This window comes from Mustela erminea, chromosome 14 (genome assembly GCF_009829155.1).
Source record: "Mustela erminea isolate mMusErm1 chromosome 14, mMusErm1.Pri, whole genome shotgun sequence".
Lineage (NCBI taxonomy): Eukaryota > Metazoa > Chordata > Mammalia > Carnivora > Mustelidae > Mustela > Mustela erminea.
Window position 1 is genome coordinate 13,716,838 of NC_045627.1, and position 19,447 is coordinate 13,736,284.

Genomic DNA, 19,447 nt, shown 5'->3' on the forward strand with positions numbered 1-19,447 from the left:
TTTGACACAGAGAGATCACAAGTAGGCAGAGAGGCAGGCAGAGAGAGAGAGAGGAGGAAGCAGGCTCCCCGCGGAGCAGAGAACCCGATGAGGGACTCGATCCCAGGACCCTGAGATCATGACCTGAGCCGAAGGCAGCGGCTTAACCCACTGAGCCACCCAGGCGCCCTATTTTTAATTTTTTAAAAAAGATTTTATTTATTTATATGACAGAGAAAGAGATCACAAATAGGCAGAGAGGCAGGCAGAGACTGAGGGGGAAGCAGGCTCCTGGCTGAGCAGAGAGCCCGATGCGGGGCTCGATCCCAGGACCCTGAGATCATGACCTGAGCCAAAGGCAGAGGCTTAATCCACTGAGCCACCCAAATGCCCCTATTTTTAGTTTTTTTAAGGACACTCCATGCTGTTTTGCACTATGCCCTACACCTGAAATTAATGTAACATTATGTGTCAACAATACTCAAAGAAAAAACCTTAATAAAATGAACCTCACTCTTACATTAGTACTGAGTTTAGTGCCAGCAGACTCTCCTAGAATAGCTCTCAGAAAAGAGGCCTGACAGAATGAACCCCTGAAATCTATAAAATCAGGGGAGGCGGAAGCTACCCATTTGTTCTTGATAAGAAAACAAGTTTAGCAGCATGTTTCATCTCAAAAACAGGCTGGTCATTGGAGCTGCGTTAGACTTCACTGTTGATTTATGGTGAAAGCAGCTAATTCAGAGCCCCTCTATTCAGGACCGTGTGAAGAATGGTTTTATACTGCCCATGGAGACAGCAGGAATATACTAGAAGCGTCATATTTTGTGAAACATGGTTAGTCTGCTTAAAAAAATAAATTTTGAAGACTTTTTAACCATATGGAAACTACTGAAGCTAATTACAGGTAAATCCTCTGTTAAAGAAGGCAGGACCCCCTAAAATTCACTTAAACGTTAGAGTCCAAGTTTGGACTTAATTAGATTATATTTGCTTTTGAACCTATACTTTGCTTCTGCACTGATTCATATGGGTTCTTCCCCTAAAAACATTTATGATAAAAAATTACCATAATATGGACATTGGGGAGGGTATGTGCTATGGTGAGTGCTGTGAAGTGTGTAAAACTGGTGATTCACACACCTGTACCCCGGGGGCTAATAATACATTATATGTTTATAAAAGAAATTACCATAAATGTTTAATGGTGATATTGGCCCCGTTGGTAGGTTTTTAAAAATACTAGCAAATATCAGGTCATAGATGATATTATTATTATTATTAAAAGATTTTATTTATTTATTTGACAGAGACAGAGACAGCACGCAAGCAGGAGGAGCAGCAGAGGCAGAGAGAGAAGCATATTCCCCACTGAGCAGGGAGCCCGATGCAGGGCTTGATCCCACCTGAGCCAAAGGCAAATAATTAGCTGAATGAGCTACCCAGGCATCCCAAGTCATAGATATTATTGAATGCAAATGTTGAAGTTTTTAAAAAAGATTTGATTCATTTATTTATTTATTGAGAGAGAGGGAGCACGCATGTGTGTGTGTGAGTGAGTGGCAGGCAGGGCAGAGGGAGAGAGAATCTCAAAGAGACATCGTGCTGAGCAGAGCCTGACACAGGGGCCCGACCCCATGACCCTGAGATCATGACCAGAGCTGAAACCAAGAGTCAGATGTTTAACCAGTTGACCTACCCAGGCGCCCTTAGAGTAAGTTTATAAACTTCCAGACATTATGTATAAGACGATGTATTTCTTTAGAGATAAGAAGTCATGTGCTTGGGGCGCCTGGGTGGCTCAGTGGGTTGGGCCTCTGCCTTCAGCTCAGGTCACGGTCTCGGGGTCCTGGAATCGAGCCCCGAGTCAGTCTCTCTGCTCAGCAGGGAGCCTGCTTCCCCTTCTCTCTGCCTGCCTCTCTGCCTACTTGTGATCTCTCTTTCTGTCAAATAAATAAATAAAATCTTAAAAAAAAAAAAAGTCACATGCTTAGTTAGACAGTTCTCCGTGAATCAGGATAGAAGATCTAGTCACATTTCCCATAAACATGGTTTTCACTGTCATGTTACTTGTAAAATCTTCACCAGTTTAATTAAGGTTTTGTGAATCTCAAATTCCAGGAAAAACCCAGTCTTCTTTTTTTCCCCCCTCCAAAACAGGAAATCACTTTTAAGGGTGTTAAAAAAGATCTTTTAGACAGATCAAACCGTGACATTGCATTTTCAGAGTCACTGCAGCTCAGCGGTTGTCTCAAGCAGTGCTGTTCTTGCTATGGCACTGGGAAAGCATCCTCAAGCCTGAGTTTGCACATTTCCTTCTCCCGATTTCCCTCCACCATCTGGCTTGCCTGTGTCAGTACCATCTTGGACTCATTTCATTGGATTCTCCTTAGCATCCTGGCAGAAGAGGAGAATACTGTCCTTCCTGCCCTGAGACCCTGAGAGGTGCAGCCACCATTCTAATGGCACTCAGAGTCCAGCTAGTGGTCTGGCTACAGATTGGTTCTCTTGTCTATCTGCCTCCCTGGTGGACATACCAAATCCTTGAGCTTCTTAGGTTAAAGTGAGGTCTGCCTCCCAGCCACTCAGGTATGCATTTACAAGTTCCTGGGCCTGGCCCCACACCTGCCACATGGTGATTTCAAAGCCACTGAGCCCAGAATCTGGATTTTCAACAGCTCCCCCCACGCCCTCAATAATTCTTCACTGCACACTGAAGTCAAAGCCATACCACCTGAGACTGCCTCCCACATCCCTGGTCGCCTGGTTTGTGTCTTCTACCTTCTGGCTGAACTGGAGAATCGAATCATGGACTGGAGGATCGGGACACTTAGAAAATCACTCACCACTAGGGGAAGGGGAGCTTGCCACAAGCCTCCCCGAATACAGCCGGGATTTGGATTCTGCCACTCCCGGGACATGCACAGACAACAAACGGAATGAACGCCGGAGGTTTAATTTCTGGGTGTAAGGAGAAGAGTCTGGCCAGTAAGGACTGGAGGGAGGGGAACCTTCGCAGAACCCTGGACCTAATCCTAAGTGGACCCTGGCAAGGAGCTCCCTCCTCACCCTCCAGTTGGGTGACCCTATGGCTACCCGGTCACAAGGACTGCCAGGAAAACCCACAGCGGCAGGTGCTGGGAAGTCCCACCTTTCCAGGAAGCTGGGGGCCCCTGCCATCTCTGAAGCTGCTCAGATCAGATTGTCCCTCACCCCGTCCACCCCTTCTCTCAGGCCTGTCAGCAGAGCACAAGGTAAAGACTCAAGAGGGCAACCAGATGACCCCACAACAGATTGCCCCACAGAAGAAATCACGAGAGGCTGAGCCTGGCCATGTCTACACCATGGATAAACCATTGGTCTGCGAATTACAAAAGATAGGTTTTTTGGATTTGTTTTTGTTCTGTTTTGCTTTGGGGCCTGACAAGCATCCTTTGCCCCTCTGTCTAGTAAGAGAGGCCTCTTTCCTGTGGTTTGGGTAGAATAACTCCATGCCCTTCCCCACCCAACCTCAAGGTGCAAACCTGACCCACGTCCTCCATCCTCCTAAGGGCAACAACGGAGTCACGGATGGCCATGTGACCCAAACTCCCCATATGACAGCCATCCCTAGAAATTGGGCACTAGGGGAAACGCACACCCTTGCTCTGCCATCTCGATGGGCACCGTGTACAGCCGGAGGTGTTGGTGACCATCCTTCCGGCCATGAAGGGAAAGCCTGCCCCAAAATGGAGCCAACACAGATGAAGACAGAGAGATGAGATGAGAGACACACAGAGACTGAGCCTGAGAGCATCCTTCAAATTTGCACCTTGCAGTATCCAAAGAGCCTAAGCCAGTATGTCCTGTCCCTTTTTAAAATGAGCTCGGGTTAGGTTTCTGTCATTTGCAACACAGAGCGCTGGCTCTCTTCATTTTATACATCATAAAAACGCCACAGGGATTTAATGTATAATTTGTAATGAAATAATTTGTAGATTTTAATAAGAAAAGCCATGCCCTAGAGAGTCAACAAGTCAAAAGCTAAACTGTCAGTATGTTTCTGTTTAACAACTTTAAGGAATGAGAGATGACTTTCACTAGTGCTTTGTTCAAGACATTAAAATAATCACAAGTTCAAGTAGTTATATTAAGTGTACATACCTTTAGGGAGTCCCGTATCTTGAATGGGGTATTTGTCTGACTGTGGAAACCAACAAAAGAAGAGAGTTATTTTTAAACCCCATAGTTCAGTTATAAGAGTAAAGTGAAAAGAAATCTTTGTTTGGGGAAAGTCATAATTTTAGTTTAAAGCCTTGCAAGTTTCTAGCCATGGATTTATCAACAGGCCTGACCCATTGTTTGTTTTTATCCTTGGTCTATAAAAATGAAATCAAGGTTGACAAGAAGTTAATGTTGGAACATGAGACAGAATAAGGCTTCCAAACTGCTTCAGCTCTGACCGCTAAACCACACTTCCTCTCTTTTCTGCTGGGCTATTCCCCCCCACCCATTTCCTGTAGTTTAAAATTGAGGAGCATTTGTTATCATGAATTATGGGGATGGACCCATTTCTTGTCCCCATTTCTGTGGCATTCCTTTGGCTCAACAAGCCCGTGGGCCAGGCTGTATCTCACTCACGTAGGGCTGCGTCCTGGAGTGGGTAGGACAGGATTGAAAAGCCAACCAGCCTACCGACCGCACAAAGGTCTACAAAGATCTACTCATTGCGCACAATTGTACACAGTTGCTCAGTGCACTGGCTGGCGGCAGTACCATGGGAGGGAATTCAAAATATCAAAGGCTCTTGCAATCACATATTTCTTTCCTGGTACCTCCATGCAGGTATTCTGGAAACTTTGACTTCCGATTAAACAATGTGGTCATTCTCCGATGACTTCCATGAGCAGAGTGGGAAGTGCCCAGTCTCCCTATCCTGTCCCTAACCCCTGCACAGCTCCCATTCCCCATCTGGGCCTTTGGATCCATGCCTCCAGCCTTTAAAAAAAAAAAAAGGCTGCACCTTCCAACTTGCCTGTAGGTCTCACACATGTCTTCCTCTGACAGAAGAGAAAAACAAACAAATGTGGAACCAAGGATTTTGTTTTAAAACTCTTTCCTTGCAGTTTCTTTGGAGCTGAACAGTGAAGTTTCAGAACCTCTAGAAGCCTTGAACTCCTCTTCCACAGAAGAAATCAATCAATCAGTCATCAGTCACAGAGAACTTAAAGTCAAATTCTCCCTGAGACTAGATTCTTCTAGATAGTCTGGTCCCTGGAGCACAGAAAACACACCTGTATGGTAACACTTATCAGGCTGTTTTTAAAGTATGGACTTGCCTATTTCCTCAGATAGGCTCGTAAGGTTTTTTTTTTTTAAGAAAAAGGAACTATGATCTTTGCAGCCCCGCATTTTGACTCAGTGTTAAATAAACATCTACCAGAAGTCTGTGTGAGGGAACCCACAGGCTGGAGCAAACGCAGGTTTCCTGGAGAGACTGACATTTGAGCTTGGTGTGCAGAATGCCCAAGAACTCGGGTGACCAAGAGGAAGGAGCATGGTGGTCACAGGTGGTGGGCCCAGGGGAGCAAGTCCAGGTGGTGTGAAGTGTGACAAGTGTAGAAGCAGAGAAGCACACTGGAGGGAGACAGGGGAGGATAGGAAATGACAGAGCCAGTTTACGTGGAAGATTCTGGAAGCAAGGTGAAAAGATTTAGGTGGGTGCCGTTCCAGGTTCTTGGGAAGCTTGGCCCATCCACCTTTGCTTTGTGTCTGGCACTGAATATGGGAAGACATTCAACACAGACTTGCAGGAACTCACACAAGCAAACAATTCCAGCACAGTGGGATTAAAAAGTAGGGGTTAGGCTGTAGAGAAAGGAGCCTCCCAAGGCCCCAGGGTGAAGCAAAGAGAGCGTTGCCTGGGAGGAAGCACACGAGTTCCTTAGTTGAGGAAGCTGGGAGATTTTCCTCACTGCATGGAACAATGTTAGTATCCCTGAAAGGTGAGAAGGTGTGGGGTGTTTCAGGCGCAGCAAAGAACTACACACGACTGGCTCACTGGGAGGGCTGCTGAGATGAGGTCATGGAGGACCTCAGCTGCCAAGAAGAGGCGCACAGATTTCATCCCAGGAGCCCCTGGAATGTTCTGGGCTGACATGCATCTCCCCTGCTAAAATGTGCTGAAGTCCTAACCCTGAGTACCTCCACCTGGGACCTCATTTGAAAATAGGGTAGCTAGACATCTACAGACTTAGATAGAGGACTAGTGAGGATGAGATCCCACTGGGGTAAGGGAGCCTCAATTCAACAGGACTGCTCTCCTTACAAGAGAAGAGATACAGAGATGGCCACCCACAGGGAGAATCCCGCCACGGGGCAAGGAAGCAAGGACACTGGAGGGGTGCAGCTGAGAACCACTAGGGGTTGCTGACCACCACACATGAGAAAGGATTCTTCCCCACAGTTTTGGAGGGACAAGAAGGGCCCTGCCCTTTCCAACCTACAGACATGGGGAGCACATAGTCACCCACTGTGTGGTCTTCTGTTGTGGCAGCCCCAGCAAACCGACCTAGGGAAGGTTTGGGGAAATCACTGTGCCCCGGGACGGAGAAGTGAATGGAGGTGGAGATGGCTGTGACCCTAGGCGGGAAGAGAGCAGGAGTCCAAGAGCAGTGCGGGTCGGGCGCTGGGTAGGGGACTGGAAGGACAAACTGAGGGCACCTTCTAGCAGCCAAAGGCCCTCATTCAGGACCACAGCACAGGGAATGGGGAGCAACAGCCCCAGGGCTGGCCCACGCTCTGTCTTTCTGGAATGCAAGGACAGAGGATGTTTTCCTCTTGATTTCCACTGCGTGTCCAGCTTTGTCCCCAACGCTGCCCCCAAAGAACTATACAGCGGGGACTCAAGGCTTAAGGACAAACCCCTCAAGACACTGAGGTAACTCATGAATCGCCAAAGACTTCAGGACATTCCATCAAATTATATTGTCTAATGATACTGACGTGTGTCTTTTACATCATTCTAACTACACTGATCAGGATCTTTCATGGGCTGCACAGTTCTTCTCCTCCAAACACTCTTTTTCTTTCCTTAAAGGAGTGTGTCACCCCCTATATGCACAATAACACATGTAATGTTGCCAGAGGCATGGATTTGGTCATAACCAAGAGTCAGTACCACACAGGAGAGCAGAGCTCCCGTCTGCGTGACTTTTTATGAATCTGTGAACTTTCATCGCTTCATCTGTACAATGGGGTGACTGTCCTTCCATCTCACTGATTACTTGGGGGATGAAGTATGTGAAGTCCTTGGTAAGCCGTAAGCAGCAGACACACCACAGCGTGGTTCTGGGAAGGCAGGGCAGGGACCGGAAGCCAGCTGCTGGGTCTGCATCCCACTTGGGCTGCTTCCAATGTGGGCAACTTACCCCAACCCCCGAGTCTCAGTTGTTCATGTGTGAAATGGGCAGTGCTTACCTTACAGGGTTATTGCAGGGAATAAATGCAGTAACATGAGTGAATCAAACATCTGTGCCTGCTGGCCCCCAGTAACTGTATACTAGTCCTGCTTTTGCCTTCCATCTCACACTAAATATTTTGAACTTTGAAGAAGGGGAAGTTAAACAGAGGACTGACAAGTATTAAAAATAGACAAGAATACAAAGACCTGATATAATCTAAGAAGATCACAAGAAGAGAATCCAATACCATTTTTAGCCCTGAGAAACCCAAACTTCATTACATCACAGAGAACACCACGATAAAGAAGTTTATCTTGGGAAAACCTGACTTTGGGGTTTCTGATCTTCATGTAAATACTGAGCAATAAAAACGTAACAAAGGGAAAAAAGAAATAACAAGAGTTGTCATTACTGATGTAAAGATTGTAACCTACCGGGTTAAAGGACAACGTGCTAGGGTCTGTGTCTTCCACTGGCTCCTTTGCCATCTGATCTGTAAAAAACAAAACAAAACAAAAAAATGGAGATTATTTTAATGTAAGAGCACAGATGTGTCCTTTGAGAATTGTCTTCCCATCGATGCAAGCTACCCTAGTCACTGGAAACAAAACAGGAAGGAATGGGGTCAGATAGCACCAAGAAAGAGATTAAGACAAACTTTTCTTAAAAAAACAAAAACAACAACAAAAAAACCCTCCACATCGTAAGACAGCTCACTTGTAGAGATCTACAGACACTCGGAGTTCTACATAACTATGGATATGCAGACGTATCCATGACTCTTTGGTATAATTTTTTTAAAAAGATTTTATTTATTTATTTATTTGACAGACAGAGATCACAAGTAGGCAGAGAGGCAGGCAGAGAGAGAGAGGGAAGCAGATTCCCTGCTGAGCAGAGAGCCCAATGCAGGGATCCCAGGACCCTGGGATCATGACCTGAGCCGAAGGCAGAGGCTTTAACCCACTGAGCCACCCAGGCACCCCTCTTTGGTATAATTTGATTATAACTTTAAGCAGGAATGACATGATCCAGATTTCTTCTTTTCTCCATGTTTCCCACTCCTCTGTAATTTTTTAAAAATCATTTTAAAATATTAAGCTTCTGGCTGTGGTTTAGGTAAATTAATAAAGTCAGCAATCTCCTGGGATTATCATCAAACAAAAAGTGATTTTTCACTTCCCAAAATTTTGCTTCTTATTTATCACTTGTTGCATTTAAGAAACCAAATGAGGAAAAACAGAAAAAGGTATAAGCCTTGGTTGAGGCCACCACTAGATCTGAAGAATTTGCTCAAAGTAGAAAAGAGCTCACACTCCAAGTCACCTGACCAGACATCTGCCAGAAAACTACGTTAATGAAGAACCAAATCCGTTTGAGTGGAGTCCTCTAGATTTGTGCAGTGCACAACCTACAAAACCCTAAGTGTAAGCCTTAAATCAGCCAAGAGTCAACTTAAGCTAAATTAAGTAAACACTGTGGACGAGGCACCAGGCCCAGGAAATGCCTTTGGGGATCCAAACGAGCACATCAAGACGATTTATTGATATATTCATTTACGTTTGTTCTCCCTCACTGTCTCCTTTCTAGAATGTGTCTGGGCTTTCCACAGGTCTCTGCCTGGCAGGTGTTGAAAATGCCCAGAGGAAAATGTGTGTGAAGTGTGAAGGGAACATCTGTTTGTTTTATGACAGCCTCGTCACTAGGGAGATTAAACGAAGTGGCCCAGAGGAGTGAGGACGAATGGAGAAATCTCGAAATCTCTTATAATAGATGGAAGTTCTGATGGGAAGGGGACAATGAATTTAGGCTTCTCATTTTCTGAGTCATGGCCACAAAGCCAAAGGGCAATTGGGAAAAGAAACAGGTTTGTGACCAGTCAGAGAGGCATCTTCAGGACTTTCAATCATATTTGCTGGAGCCTCTGATGGGGATCAGACCCTGGAGGAAGTTCTTCCAGGTGCATCATTGCCAAGTTCGCTCACCGACCCAGGCCCACGTGGTGCCCGACGTGCTCTGCCTGACCCTGCGTCTTCCTTGTGGTTCGCACTCAATCACCTTTATTTTCGAGGCCTGGATGGCTGTGTACAGAAGAGATCATTTGGAAGAGGGCTCACCCTGGTTATTTGATACTGGTCTGGAAGGAGGAAGTTGTTCTAAAGGATTTCTGAGAGCTCTTAGAGCTGCATGGTATGATATTATTAAGTCTGAAGTCAAATCATTTGGAAGCATTAAAATGTTTATTTTTACAGGCCCCAGGAAACAGCAGGCAGGGCTCTGATATCAGATGAGACGACAGGCACAGGAAGGGCCGAACTAGAAAGGGGGTCCATGGGAGCTCAGGCTGGGGCCGCACAGGGACCTTCTTCTAGCTCTCAGCTGGAGCTCTGCTGTCCTGGGAGGTCCTTTCCTCCCAAAGCCACCTTGTCTCTCCTGGACTGGGGACTCCAAGCAAGGCACAGGCCACCCCAAATTAGCTGGCAACTAACCAACAAGGATCTCACTGATGGCAGCAAGAATGATGTTTAACTTATATGCACATCTTCTGGACAGTTCTCAAAATGCGTGAGAAAGGCCCAGGGTAAACTCATGCAGTGGCCCTTGGAGAGGGCACCCAGCCTGACCCCTGGAGACCACAGCTGAGAGCCAGCTAGGCAGGTTGTGCAGTCATTTTTTTCTCTGGGGCTCCTGTCCCTAATCTGTAACCATGTGTCCTTCCAGGTTTAAAAGTCAGTGAATGGTGAAAAGCGGGGGTCGCAGGGTCAAAAGAGCATCTTCAGGCTAACGTCACTATGACATGGGAAGCCGAGGTCCACAGCATCTTCATCTGAAATTCCGCTAGAGCTCCCATTTACCTAGTGTCCAGCCTGTGTCTGTTTTCCACTACCGTCAGGGTTCTAGAAGTTCATGCACTGCCCACCACTGACAGTAGGGGCATCTCTCTGCCCAGATTTTCCCTTTACATAAGGATATCAGTTACAGCAGATTAGGGACCACTCGAATGATCTCATCGTAACGTGACTGCATCTGTAAGGACTCTAGTTCCAAATAAGGTCACGTTCTGTGGTACCAGAGATAAGGACAGCAGCAAGGTTTCTGGGGGAAATGCAGGTCAGCTCTTAACAGTCCACTCTCTGGCCCCCCAAATTCGTGTCCTTCCCATGTGCAAAATACCTTCACCCAATGCCCCACAAAGCACTAATCATTCCAGCATCAACTCAAAATCTGAAATCTCATCTGTCCTCCTCCACTCGAAGACCCAGATCTCACCCAGAGCATGGGACCTGAGGACTGCATCCAGAAGCCACAATCTCCTGGTAAAGCTGTCCAACAGCTGCGCGGTCCTGACATCACCCTCATTAGTCCCAGCAGCCGAGGGCCTACAGTTCCCAGAGACAGTTTCTCAGAGGAAGTTTGAAGACCACCTCAGAGGACGTTCTTTGGGAGCGAACAAAGAGGGAAGGCGGTCAGAGCCTCCTGCCATTCCCAGGGCACCCAGAGCCCAGAGAATGAGGCCTTGGGTGCTTTCTAGTGACAGATTCAAGGCAATTCTTTGAATTTGGGACTTCAGAGTTAACTTAGTTTTCATTTGTGATTATTATTCTTGTGTGGGGGCCACAGCTTTTCTTTTGACCTATGGCTGTTTTCACTCCCGGTTCTGAAGAAGCCCCTAAGTCCTAACCCTGTTGAGGACTCTGAAAGCTCTCAGAGCAGCAGTGCTGGGGGACAGTGTGGACACATGGTTTGGTTTCTCCTCTGGCCTGATTCTGCGGCAGCCCCGCTCTGTCCTCCTCAGACTTCAGAGCAATAGCTGAACAAGTGGAGGGGGTCAGGAAGGTGGCCACCGAAGAGTGACTTCTCTGGAGGGTGGCTGAGCTAGCGAGTGAGCGTGTTAGTCCAGCTCTGCCTGCAGTCGGGATGGAGCTGAACAGGGGCCAGGGAAGGGGAGGGAGGAGGAGCAGAGAGCGGGGACAAAGGGACCAAAGAGGAGATTCAGACGAAGGGAAGTAATTGGGAGGAGAGAAGAAAATCTAGAAGACAGGCATGTAAGAAAGGAAAAGGGATGAAGTAGGCATCGGGAAAGGGCACCACCAGGGAAGGAGAGAGGGGAAGGGAAGAGGGAGGAAGAGAGGAAAGGGGAAAGGGAGAAGGGAGGAGTCAGCACGCCAGGGCTCCCCTGCATCTGAAGAAGAGGTGGCTGGTCCCGCTTGTCAAACAGGGTGCTCACTCTTTGCTCCCAGTTTCTGCTCCCAGTGCTACTGGGCTTTGCAAGGAAGGCAGGCTGTCCCCTGGGACCCACTGGAGCCCACTGGAGCCCACAGGAGGGTGGGAGAGGTAAGATGCCACCGGGTCCTGTCCTGAGCTGCTCCCAGCCGCCAGCCTCACCACATGGTGCAAGAGGGACCCCAGAACAAAGGAAGGGCACAGGCCCGCATGTCTGCCGGTGGCCCTGGGCACTTAGCTCATGGCAGTGAACCACACCGCCTCCTCAACCCAGGCTTTCAAAGCCTCTTTCTTCGTTCCTGGCTTTCACATCTATATGAATGTGAGCCAGATCTAACTCATCTCCGACAGACAATTCTGACTCACCCCGTGTCAGATTTTTATTAGTGGCTGTGATAGAGTAAGATAGCAACGCTCCAAGGAAGGGACAATTTTCCTCCCACGTGACCTCAACAATCTTATACATTTTCTTAGCGAAAAATCTGGTCTCCTTTCATTAAGCTCATAACGTGGTCTAACAGTATACGTGTGCCTTCGTTAGATGCGATCCAATACAGAGGTCTTTTTAAAAAAATTTTACAAGGTAAAGTCAGTGAACACATCTAACTTGACGAATACGTCTCTAAAATGTCAATCCAGGCAAAGCTATTTCTGCCTTCAGTTTGAAGCCTACGTGGGGATATTTTTAAAAATGCTTTCAGTTACTCAGTGAGGCTCTTAGAAGCTAGCCAGGGCTTCCTACGTGCCAGGCACTGTGTCAGGTGTTGGAGCTAAACGGACAGAGAGCTTGGAGGCTGGCTGGGGAGGGACATCCGTGACACAACCACAGCTAGAAACGGAGGCCAGTGCTAGAAAAGAGAGAGCAGGCTGCATGGAGAGTGTGTACCATGGGGCTTGTGAGCTCACGAATAAGTGGGAGTAACTGGAGTGGGGAGACGGGGGGAGAGGAAGAGGGTCTTCCCATCAATGGGAATCACCTATGCTTGGAGGCAGGCGCCATGAGGGGTCTCCACAGGAAGAGGGAGGCAGCGTGGTTGAAGGGCAGAGAGACGGGGCAGAAGAGGCATCAGTCGGTTGGAGGGGTAGGAAGAGACGGATGGGAGGATTATGGATGACTTTGGAGGACTGAGAATTTGTTAGAAGATCAGTGCAGATTTCTATGGAGACAAATGCCAGGAACTGATAGGTCTTTGAAAGGTCACTCCGGCTGCCTTTTGGCAAAGGGTTTGGTAAAAGGCACGTGCAGGTGTGAACACACCAGGTGGGAGGTGAGTGCAGGAAATCAGGCGAGGGAGCATGGGAACTTGGTCGGGGGTATATGAGGGAAAATGGCCTTTAAGGAGTTCCACAAATTGGCATGGCTATGGCTTCATTAGAGCCCAGGAAGGGGTAGGTGGGTGTGTCCTAAAGGTTACAGAAATTACATGAGAAAGGGAAGTCATTTTAGATCTTTTTTTTTTTTTTTAACTAGAGGAACTCTCACCTTATTGATAGAATTCCAGAGTGGGAACGGATGGACATGAGGACATCTTTGAAATGTCTGAATATGTTCTTCGACATCTTTGCAAGTGACGAGGAGACCTCGACCTTAGAAGGCCTCGGCCCTCTTTGTAGCCAAAAAGATTTCACCTACAGATTTGGGTTCTCCCTTTTAAAGTCAAGGAGACAGTCCTTCCAAAGGACACCTCCTATCATTCTACCCTCTCATCATGCCTCACGTGCTGGGATCTCCAAGACCATCGGTACCAGGTTGTGATTATCCACTTTGGCGGGGCTGGGCTGGCCAAGACCACCACCACAGGAAATCTAGACCCTGTAGTGCTATTAATAACATCATCTAAGACTGTATTTGCTGCCCTGGTGGCCTCTTCCCACCATGACTCATTGAAGCTTTTTACATGTTGTATCCATTAAGCTATAGTTCCCAAGACTCATCTTTTCTGGTGCCATTAATTTTTAAGTAACCAGGCAAACCTTAAACTTGGCCCCCTTCATTGGATCCCCGTGCCCCCACAATCTCTTTGAATGCCTTTCACCATGATCCTTGAATGAGCTCTGAGACCACTGCTGGTACCTAACACTTCTTGGCACCTTGTCTGTTAGGTTCTTAGAAGAGGAGGTGGCTACGGAGGTGAGTGGGGATGGGAGTGGGAGGATTTTTCCCTTCACTTCCCTTTTTGTCTTTTCAAATAATGGGTTTTGAGGGGGAGGGAAATGTTAACCAGACAATTTATTTTTCACCTCCCATTGATAAAATGTTTACCATTCCCTAATGGAAGAATTTAGATCTTTCTTTTGAATCTCCAGGAAAATCTCCCAAACCCACCCACCACCATGCGGATTCAGCCATCTTCTGATTCACCTCCAGATTGTCTCCTCCTAACTGCTCAAGCCACAGATTGAGGGCATAATGTTCAAGGCCCAAGCAATTAAGTGAGGAACCCGTTTATCTAAGCAACTGCATGCAGCTCTATATCTGCGTACAGGGGGTCTCTCCCAAGCCTTTCCAACCTCAGCAAAACAAGAAAAAGCCCCAGCAATCTGAGGTATATATCATTCATTCATTCCTGTGTTCAACACTCATGGCGGATCCCCACCAAGACAGTGGGAGAGCAAGGACAGGAGAAATCCTGGAAGCTGAAGTCTGAGGAGGATTTCAAATTCAAGTAAGAGATGAAACATCTGGACTCAGTCCTCAGGTACACGCAGTATTCTGAACTGAGGCTACAACCAGAGACCATTCTAATGAAAGGCCTCTACAGGTGGGCTCCGACTTGGTTTCGTGTATATTCGTTCATGAAATAGCTCTGGGGGTCAACATGCGGAACAAAACCATTTAATAAAAGTGACAATGAGGAGAGGAAAGGGACGGGAGAAGGCATGTTAGTGGGGAGAGAGGAAGAGCCAAGGCGGAAAAACCGAGAATCCCTCCCTGCGCTCCTTGCTGCCAGGGAGGTTTGAGGGACTAGTTTCCACCTGTGATCCCAAGTCCAGAACAAAAGCGGCGGGCCACGGCGCGGGAGGAGGGCAGTGGGGGTCCTCGGCACGCACGCGTGGGGGTGCCGAACGATGGGGGCTAGCGCGCCCGCTCGCGGGGGGCACCTCGCGTGGCGCCGTCCCCGGCCCGACCCCGTGCGGACCCGGGTGCGGCGCGGTGTCGGGTTGGTCCCAGTGCCCCGGGGGTCGCGGGAGGCTGGGCCCCGACACCCCCGCGAGCTCGCGCCCGCGCTTCCCGCTCAAGGTGAGGGCGCGGCGCGGTGTCACTTTACCTGCGCGCAGAGGGTCGTCCGGAGAAGCCATGGGGCGGGGAGGGGCAGCCGGTCGCCGGAGCGGGACGGCGGGGCCTCGGGGGCTGGGCTGGAGCGCGGGAGCGCACAGGCGGCGAGTCCGGAGGGTCCTGCAGTCCCGATTTGGCCGCAGCACAGCACCGCGGCGCTGCGCGCCCCTCCTCCGCCAGCCCCTCCACCTCCTCCCAGACTCTCCACCGCGTCCTCCGCGAGCTCACTTCCTGCTTCGGCAATTAGCAAAGCCCCTTCTCCGCGCCGCCCCCGCCCCCCTCCCTCCTGAGGCGCGGGCCCGGGCCAGGGCGCGGGGCGGAGCCCGGGGGGCTCCGAGCGTCGCCTGCGCGGGCGCTGGGCGGCCTCCCAGCCTGGCGCCCAGGCTCGCCAAGCGGGTGTCCGCGTGCGGCCTGGCTGCGAAAATATCATCAGCCCTAAACCCCGGCTGCACTCTCGGGGCACTTTGCTGGCTCCTAATCGCGCCCGAAGCCGGGAACCAGCTTTTCCAGCACAGGCCTGGGCTGAGATGCCTGCCCATCTGTTTAAGTAGTCTCCTCGTCTTAAGGCAGGGTCTGCTATTGCCTGATGCCACACGCGAATAACTTCGATCTGGATGGGTTTTTTTGTTTGTTTGTTTTGTTTTGTTTTTTGTTTTTTGGTCATTGGTTATTACATGACCTCCAGGGTAGGTGCTCCACAAAGGGAGTGAAAAGAGGACGCCTGGTATATACGCATATGGCCATTCTAGAAAAATAGCTTGGGGTTCTCTCGGAAACGCGGAATTGGTCCTTAAAAGAAAAGCAGCACTAGCGGTTTAATTGAAAAGGGGTTATGCACCAGTTACTTAAGAGAGCATAGGTTGGAATCGTTTACCGAAAATATATATTTAAAATAGTTATATTTTAACTAAATCTATCATCAATCATAAATCTATTACATGAAGGTTACAGGCAATTTAAATGCAATAGCACTCTCTTCAGGGTTTTAAATAATTCGTGTCTGTCTTGACACGTGAGAATGCAAAGATAGGAAATGGTTTGTAAAAGATCATATAATAGCTTTTACTATACGGTATCAGCAATTTATCATAAAGGAGCGGCCTCCAGCTAAAAACTCAGCTTTGAAAAATGCAGAAAAGCAGCAAACGTCTACATACCCTCTTGGTGACCAGAGGCGTGCTTTGTGCCCCTCTTCATCTCTTTCGTGGTTCTGAGGCCCATGGCGCTCTGTAGTTTAGTGTCTTAATCTTTGGACTAGGCCATTGAAGAAATACCAAGCCCAGAGAAGAAGGTCCTGCTGGGTGTCTGAAGAAAGTACAACCTTTTAGATGAAGCTTCTGGAGAATTTGTTAGTGGGAGGATAAACTTCCCTTTGGTCTGCTTCTGATAGGAAGGGAAATTTTTTTAAGAGTATTTTCTCTTTGAATCTATTTTGAGGTTTGGTTTGTGGTTCTTTCTGACTTCTCATAAAGATGGAATTATTTCTGAAGTTGGTTGTCAGGAACTGCATATCAAATCGAGCTATCTTGTTAGCAAAAAAAGCTCAAGTGTTGGTATAAAGCTGTTTTGCTTTTCAAAACCCCGAACTATAATTCATGTATCGTGGTCATTCTTTATCATATCAAACAGGAGAGATGTGGGAGAAATGCACTTTCGGGTTAATTTTTTTACAAGGAAGATTGACTTATGGACCTACTTTGTTATTTCCTTTCATTCAATTTCCCTGTACCTCCTTTTCTATGAATTGTAACCGTAACCCATCATTATCTTTATTGTTGCCACGTGCTTTGTGAACTATAAAGTGTACACTATAAATGGGAGTGCTTTTTTTTTTGCAGTTTACAAAAAACTAATTTAAAAACATTCATCCACCAGAGTACCCAAAGGGCTCCCATATAAACTATCTGTCGTTACATTATGTCATTCTGCTTTCGCTTCTATTGCTGTCCAGTGTTTTAAAATGCTCTTTAAAATGGGCATTTTTAAATAAGATTTTTAAAGAAGATTTTATTTATTCATTTGTCAGAGAGATAGCACAAGCAGAGGGAGAGGCAGGCAGAGTGGGAAGCAGGCTCCTGGTAAGCAAGAAGCTTGATGGGGGACTCGATCCCAGGATGCTGGGATCATGACCTGAGCTGAAGGTAGACAATTAACCAACTGAGCCATCCATGTGTCCCTGAAATGGGCATTTTTGACATTTCCTGATAGCACCTACACACTCATGAATCTCAGACTCATGATATATGGGGCTAGTGGACTTGACAATCATGGAGTCAAGCATGCTGGATTTGACTCACGGGCCTGTCACTGTGAATTTGGGTGGCTTACTAAACTTGCTACATATAAACCCAAGCGTGTAAGAATTTGCAGGATTGTGACAGTTCAGTGGTATAATGTATACATAAAAATACCTAAACCGGTGTCTCTCACAAAGTAGGTACAAATACACCAGCTTCCTTCCTGCCTTCATTCTGTCCTTGGAATTCCGTCCCTTGGGAGAAGTTCCTACTGCCCTTGTTACAAGGAATGAACGATATTTACTACACTGTTGGTGCATAGCATGGATCAATACATTGAGTGATAGTATTAACATACTTCTTGAACTGCCCATTGCCCCCCAAGCACCAAATAAAATGTCATGCTCTGGGGAAACCAAAGTCAGAGGTCTCCAACTTTCAAGAGTTATGGACAGGAGAGAGATGCAAATACTGTGTCAGTGTAGAACCAGGGTAACTAATGTTTAAACCAGGAAGAGAATGTGTGTGGAAGAAAGGCACTGATGATGTATAAAGCCATTTGGCTGGGTGGTGACTACCCTCAGACTGACAATTTGCCATGAAAGCTTCCAGGCAAATTTGAGATCTTTATTAGTGACAATATGGCTATAGCCTTAAGGGGAAGAAAAAAACCAAAAACCAAAAACCAAAACACACATACACACAAACTGTTGGTCTTGTGTCTTTTCACAAATAATGACAGAGATCAGAAATTTTATCTTTAAATGGGGAAAACAGCAACTGAAAATGTATTTCATTTGATTCATCACAGAATATGGTGTTTTTGTTCATTTCACACCATTTTCGTTAAGTTTTATTTAAATTAATGCAATCTGAGATAAAATGTTAATATTCCTGAGGGTATGGACATTGTATACAAATGAACCCAGCTAAGCAGGCTCCTGGTCAGGGTCTGATCTATTTATAAAAGTAGCTGGAGCTAAGTGGTTTGTTCCAGAACAAGACAATGCCTTTCCTCAGTTGCATTTGCTTGCTACAGCTTAAGTGGTTGTTAATACGTTCGCTTGTCTCCTTAACTTTTGTCCAGAGTGTGTTAAAGCATTCATAGGGGACCTGGGTGGTTTTGCCATCTGCCTTCTGATAACAATGCTCCAGTTTTCTCCAGGAGAATCAACGTTCCCGCTTTCAGTCCATGCAGTTAGGCGGCAGCAACTTCACCCTGGCTCCTGACTCTAGCAGTTGGCATGTCACCCACTAATGGCCTTTGAGAACGTCACTGAGTGAGCCGTGAGTTTAGGAGACGCATGAGACCTTTGCTGGGTCAGTGGGGAGGCGGGTCTCTGAATAACTAGCCTGAGATCACTTGTGTGTGGAACAAATGAGCAGAGTAATGTGTTGGCCAGGGTGCCCATCACAGAGAGCCCTGAATGCCAGACAAAAGCATTTGAGACTATTTTTTTTCAGGCAACAGGAAGCCAGGAAGCTAGTTTTGAAAAGCAGCGCACGAAAATTGGTGTTTTTGGAGGATTAGTCAGGCAGCTGTGTGTAGGATAGGGTGGCGGGAGGAGAGAACGCAATCCCTGGGTGCATTTAATCTTTATGATGCACTGTAATTTATTATGAAGTTGAATTTGCATCCTTATCCAAATGTGAGGGAAACGCCTGTCTGAAAACTGTAAATGTTTTTTGGTTGCCTTTTTTTTTTTTTAAGATTTTATTTGTTTATTTGACACAGAGAGAGATCACAAACAGGCAGAGAGGCAGGCAGAAAGAGAGAGAGAGAAGCAGGCTCCCTGCCAAGCAGAGAGCCTGATGCGGGGCTTGATTCCAGGACCCTGAGATCATGACCTGAGCTAAAGGCAGAGGCTTAACCCACTGAGCCACCCCAGCGCCCCTGGTTGCCTTTTTAAGCATTCGTTGTCTCACATCAAGTGATTACAAATTTGCAGATGTGCATTAAAATGATGTATTCCAAAATGTTAACAGAGGGATTAAAAAAGTTATTAAGTAAAATATTATCATTTTTTGCTGATTTGAAGCCTATTTGACAAGGGACATAGCATTCTGGTGCATATATGTAAACGTGAATAATTCTTTTTTTAAAAAAATTTATTTATTTATTTGACAGAGATCACAAGTAGGCAGAGACAGGCAGAGAGAGGGAGGGGGATGCAGGCTCCCCGCTGAGCAGAGAACCTGATGCAGGGCTTGATCCCAGGACCCTGAGATCATGACCTGAGCCAAAGGCAGAGGCTTAACCCGCTGAGCCACCCAGGCGCCCCTAAACA

At 47.2% G+C, this 19,447-nt stretch overlaps 1 protein-coding gene across 2 annotated transcripts in view; it reads right to left on the reverse strand.

Moving 5' to 3' along the window:
- The window catches only part of EDARADD (EDAR associated death domain), a 60,489-nt gene extending 44,237 nt beyond the window's left edge, over positions 1-16,252 (reverse strand). Inside the window, exons 1-3 of one of the 2 annotated variants that reach the window (XM_032312954.1) lie at positions 16,080-16,252; positions 7,856-7,914; positions 4,123-4,162 (exon numbers count right to left, since the gene is read on the reverse strand). In XM_032312954.1, coding sequence (XP_032168845.1) covers positions 4,123-4,162; positions 7,856-7,914; positions 16,080-16,143 — 163 coding nt within the window. In that variant the 5' untranslated portion in view covers positions 16,144-16,252. Of the gene's footprint in view, positions 1-4,122; positions 4,163-7,855; positions 7,915-14,914; positions 15,051-16,079 lie in introns of those variants that run through there. The other variant, XM_032312955.1, reaches the window with a different exon arrangement.
- Positions 16,253-19,447: the final 3,195 nt, after the last annotated feature.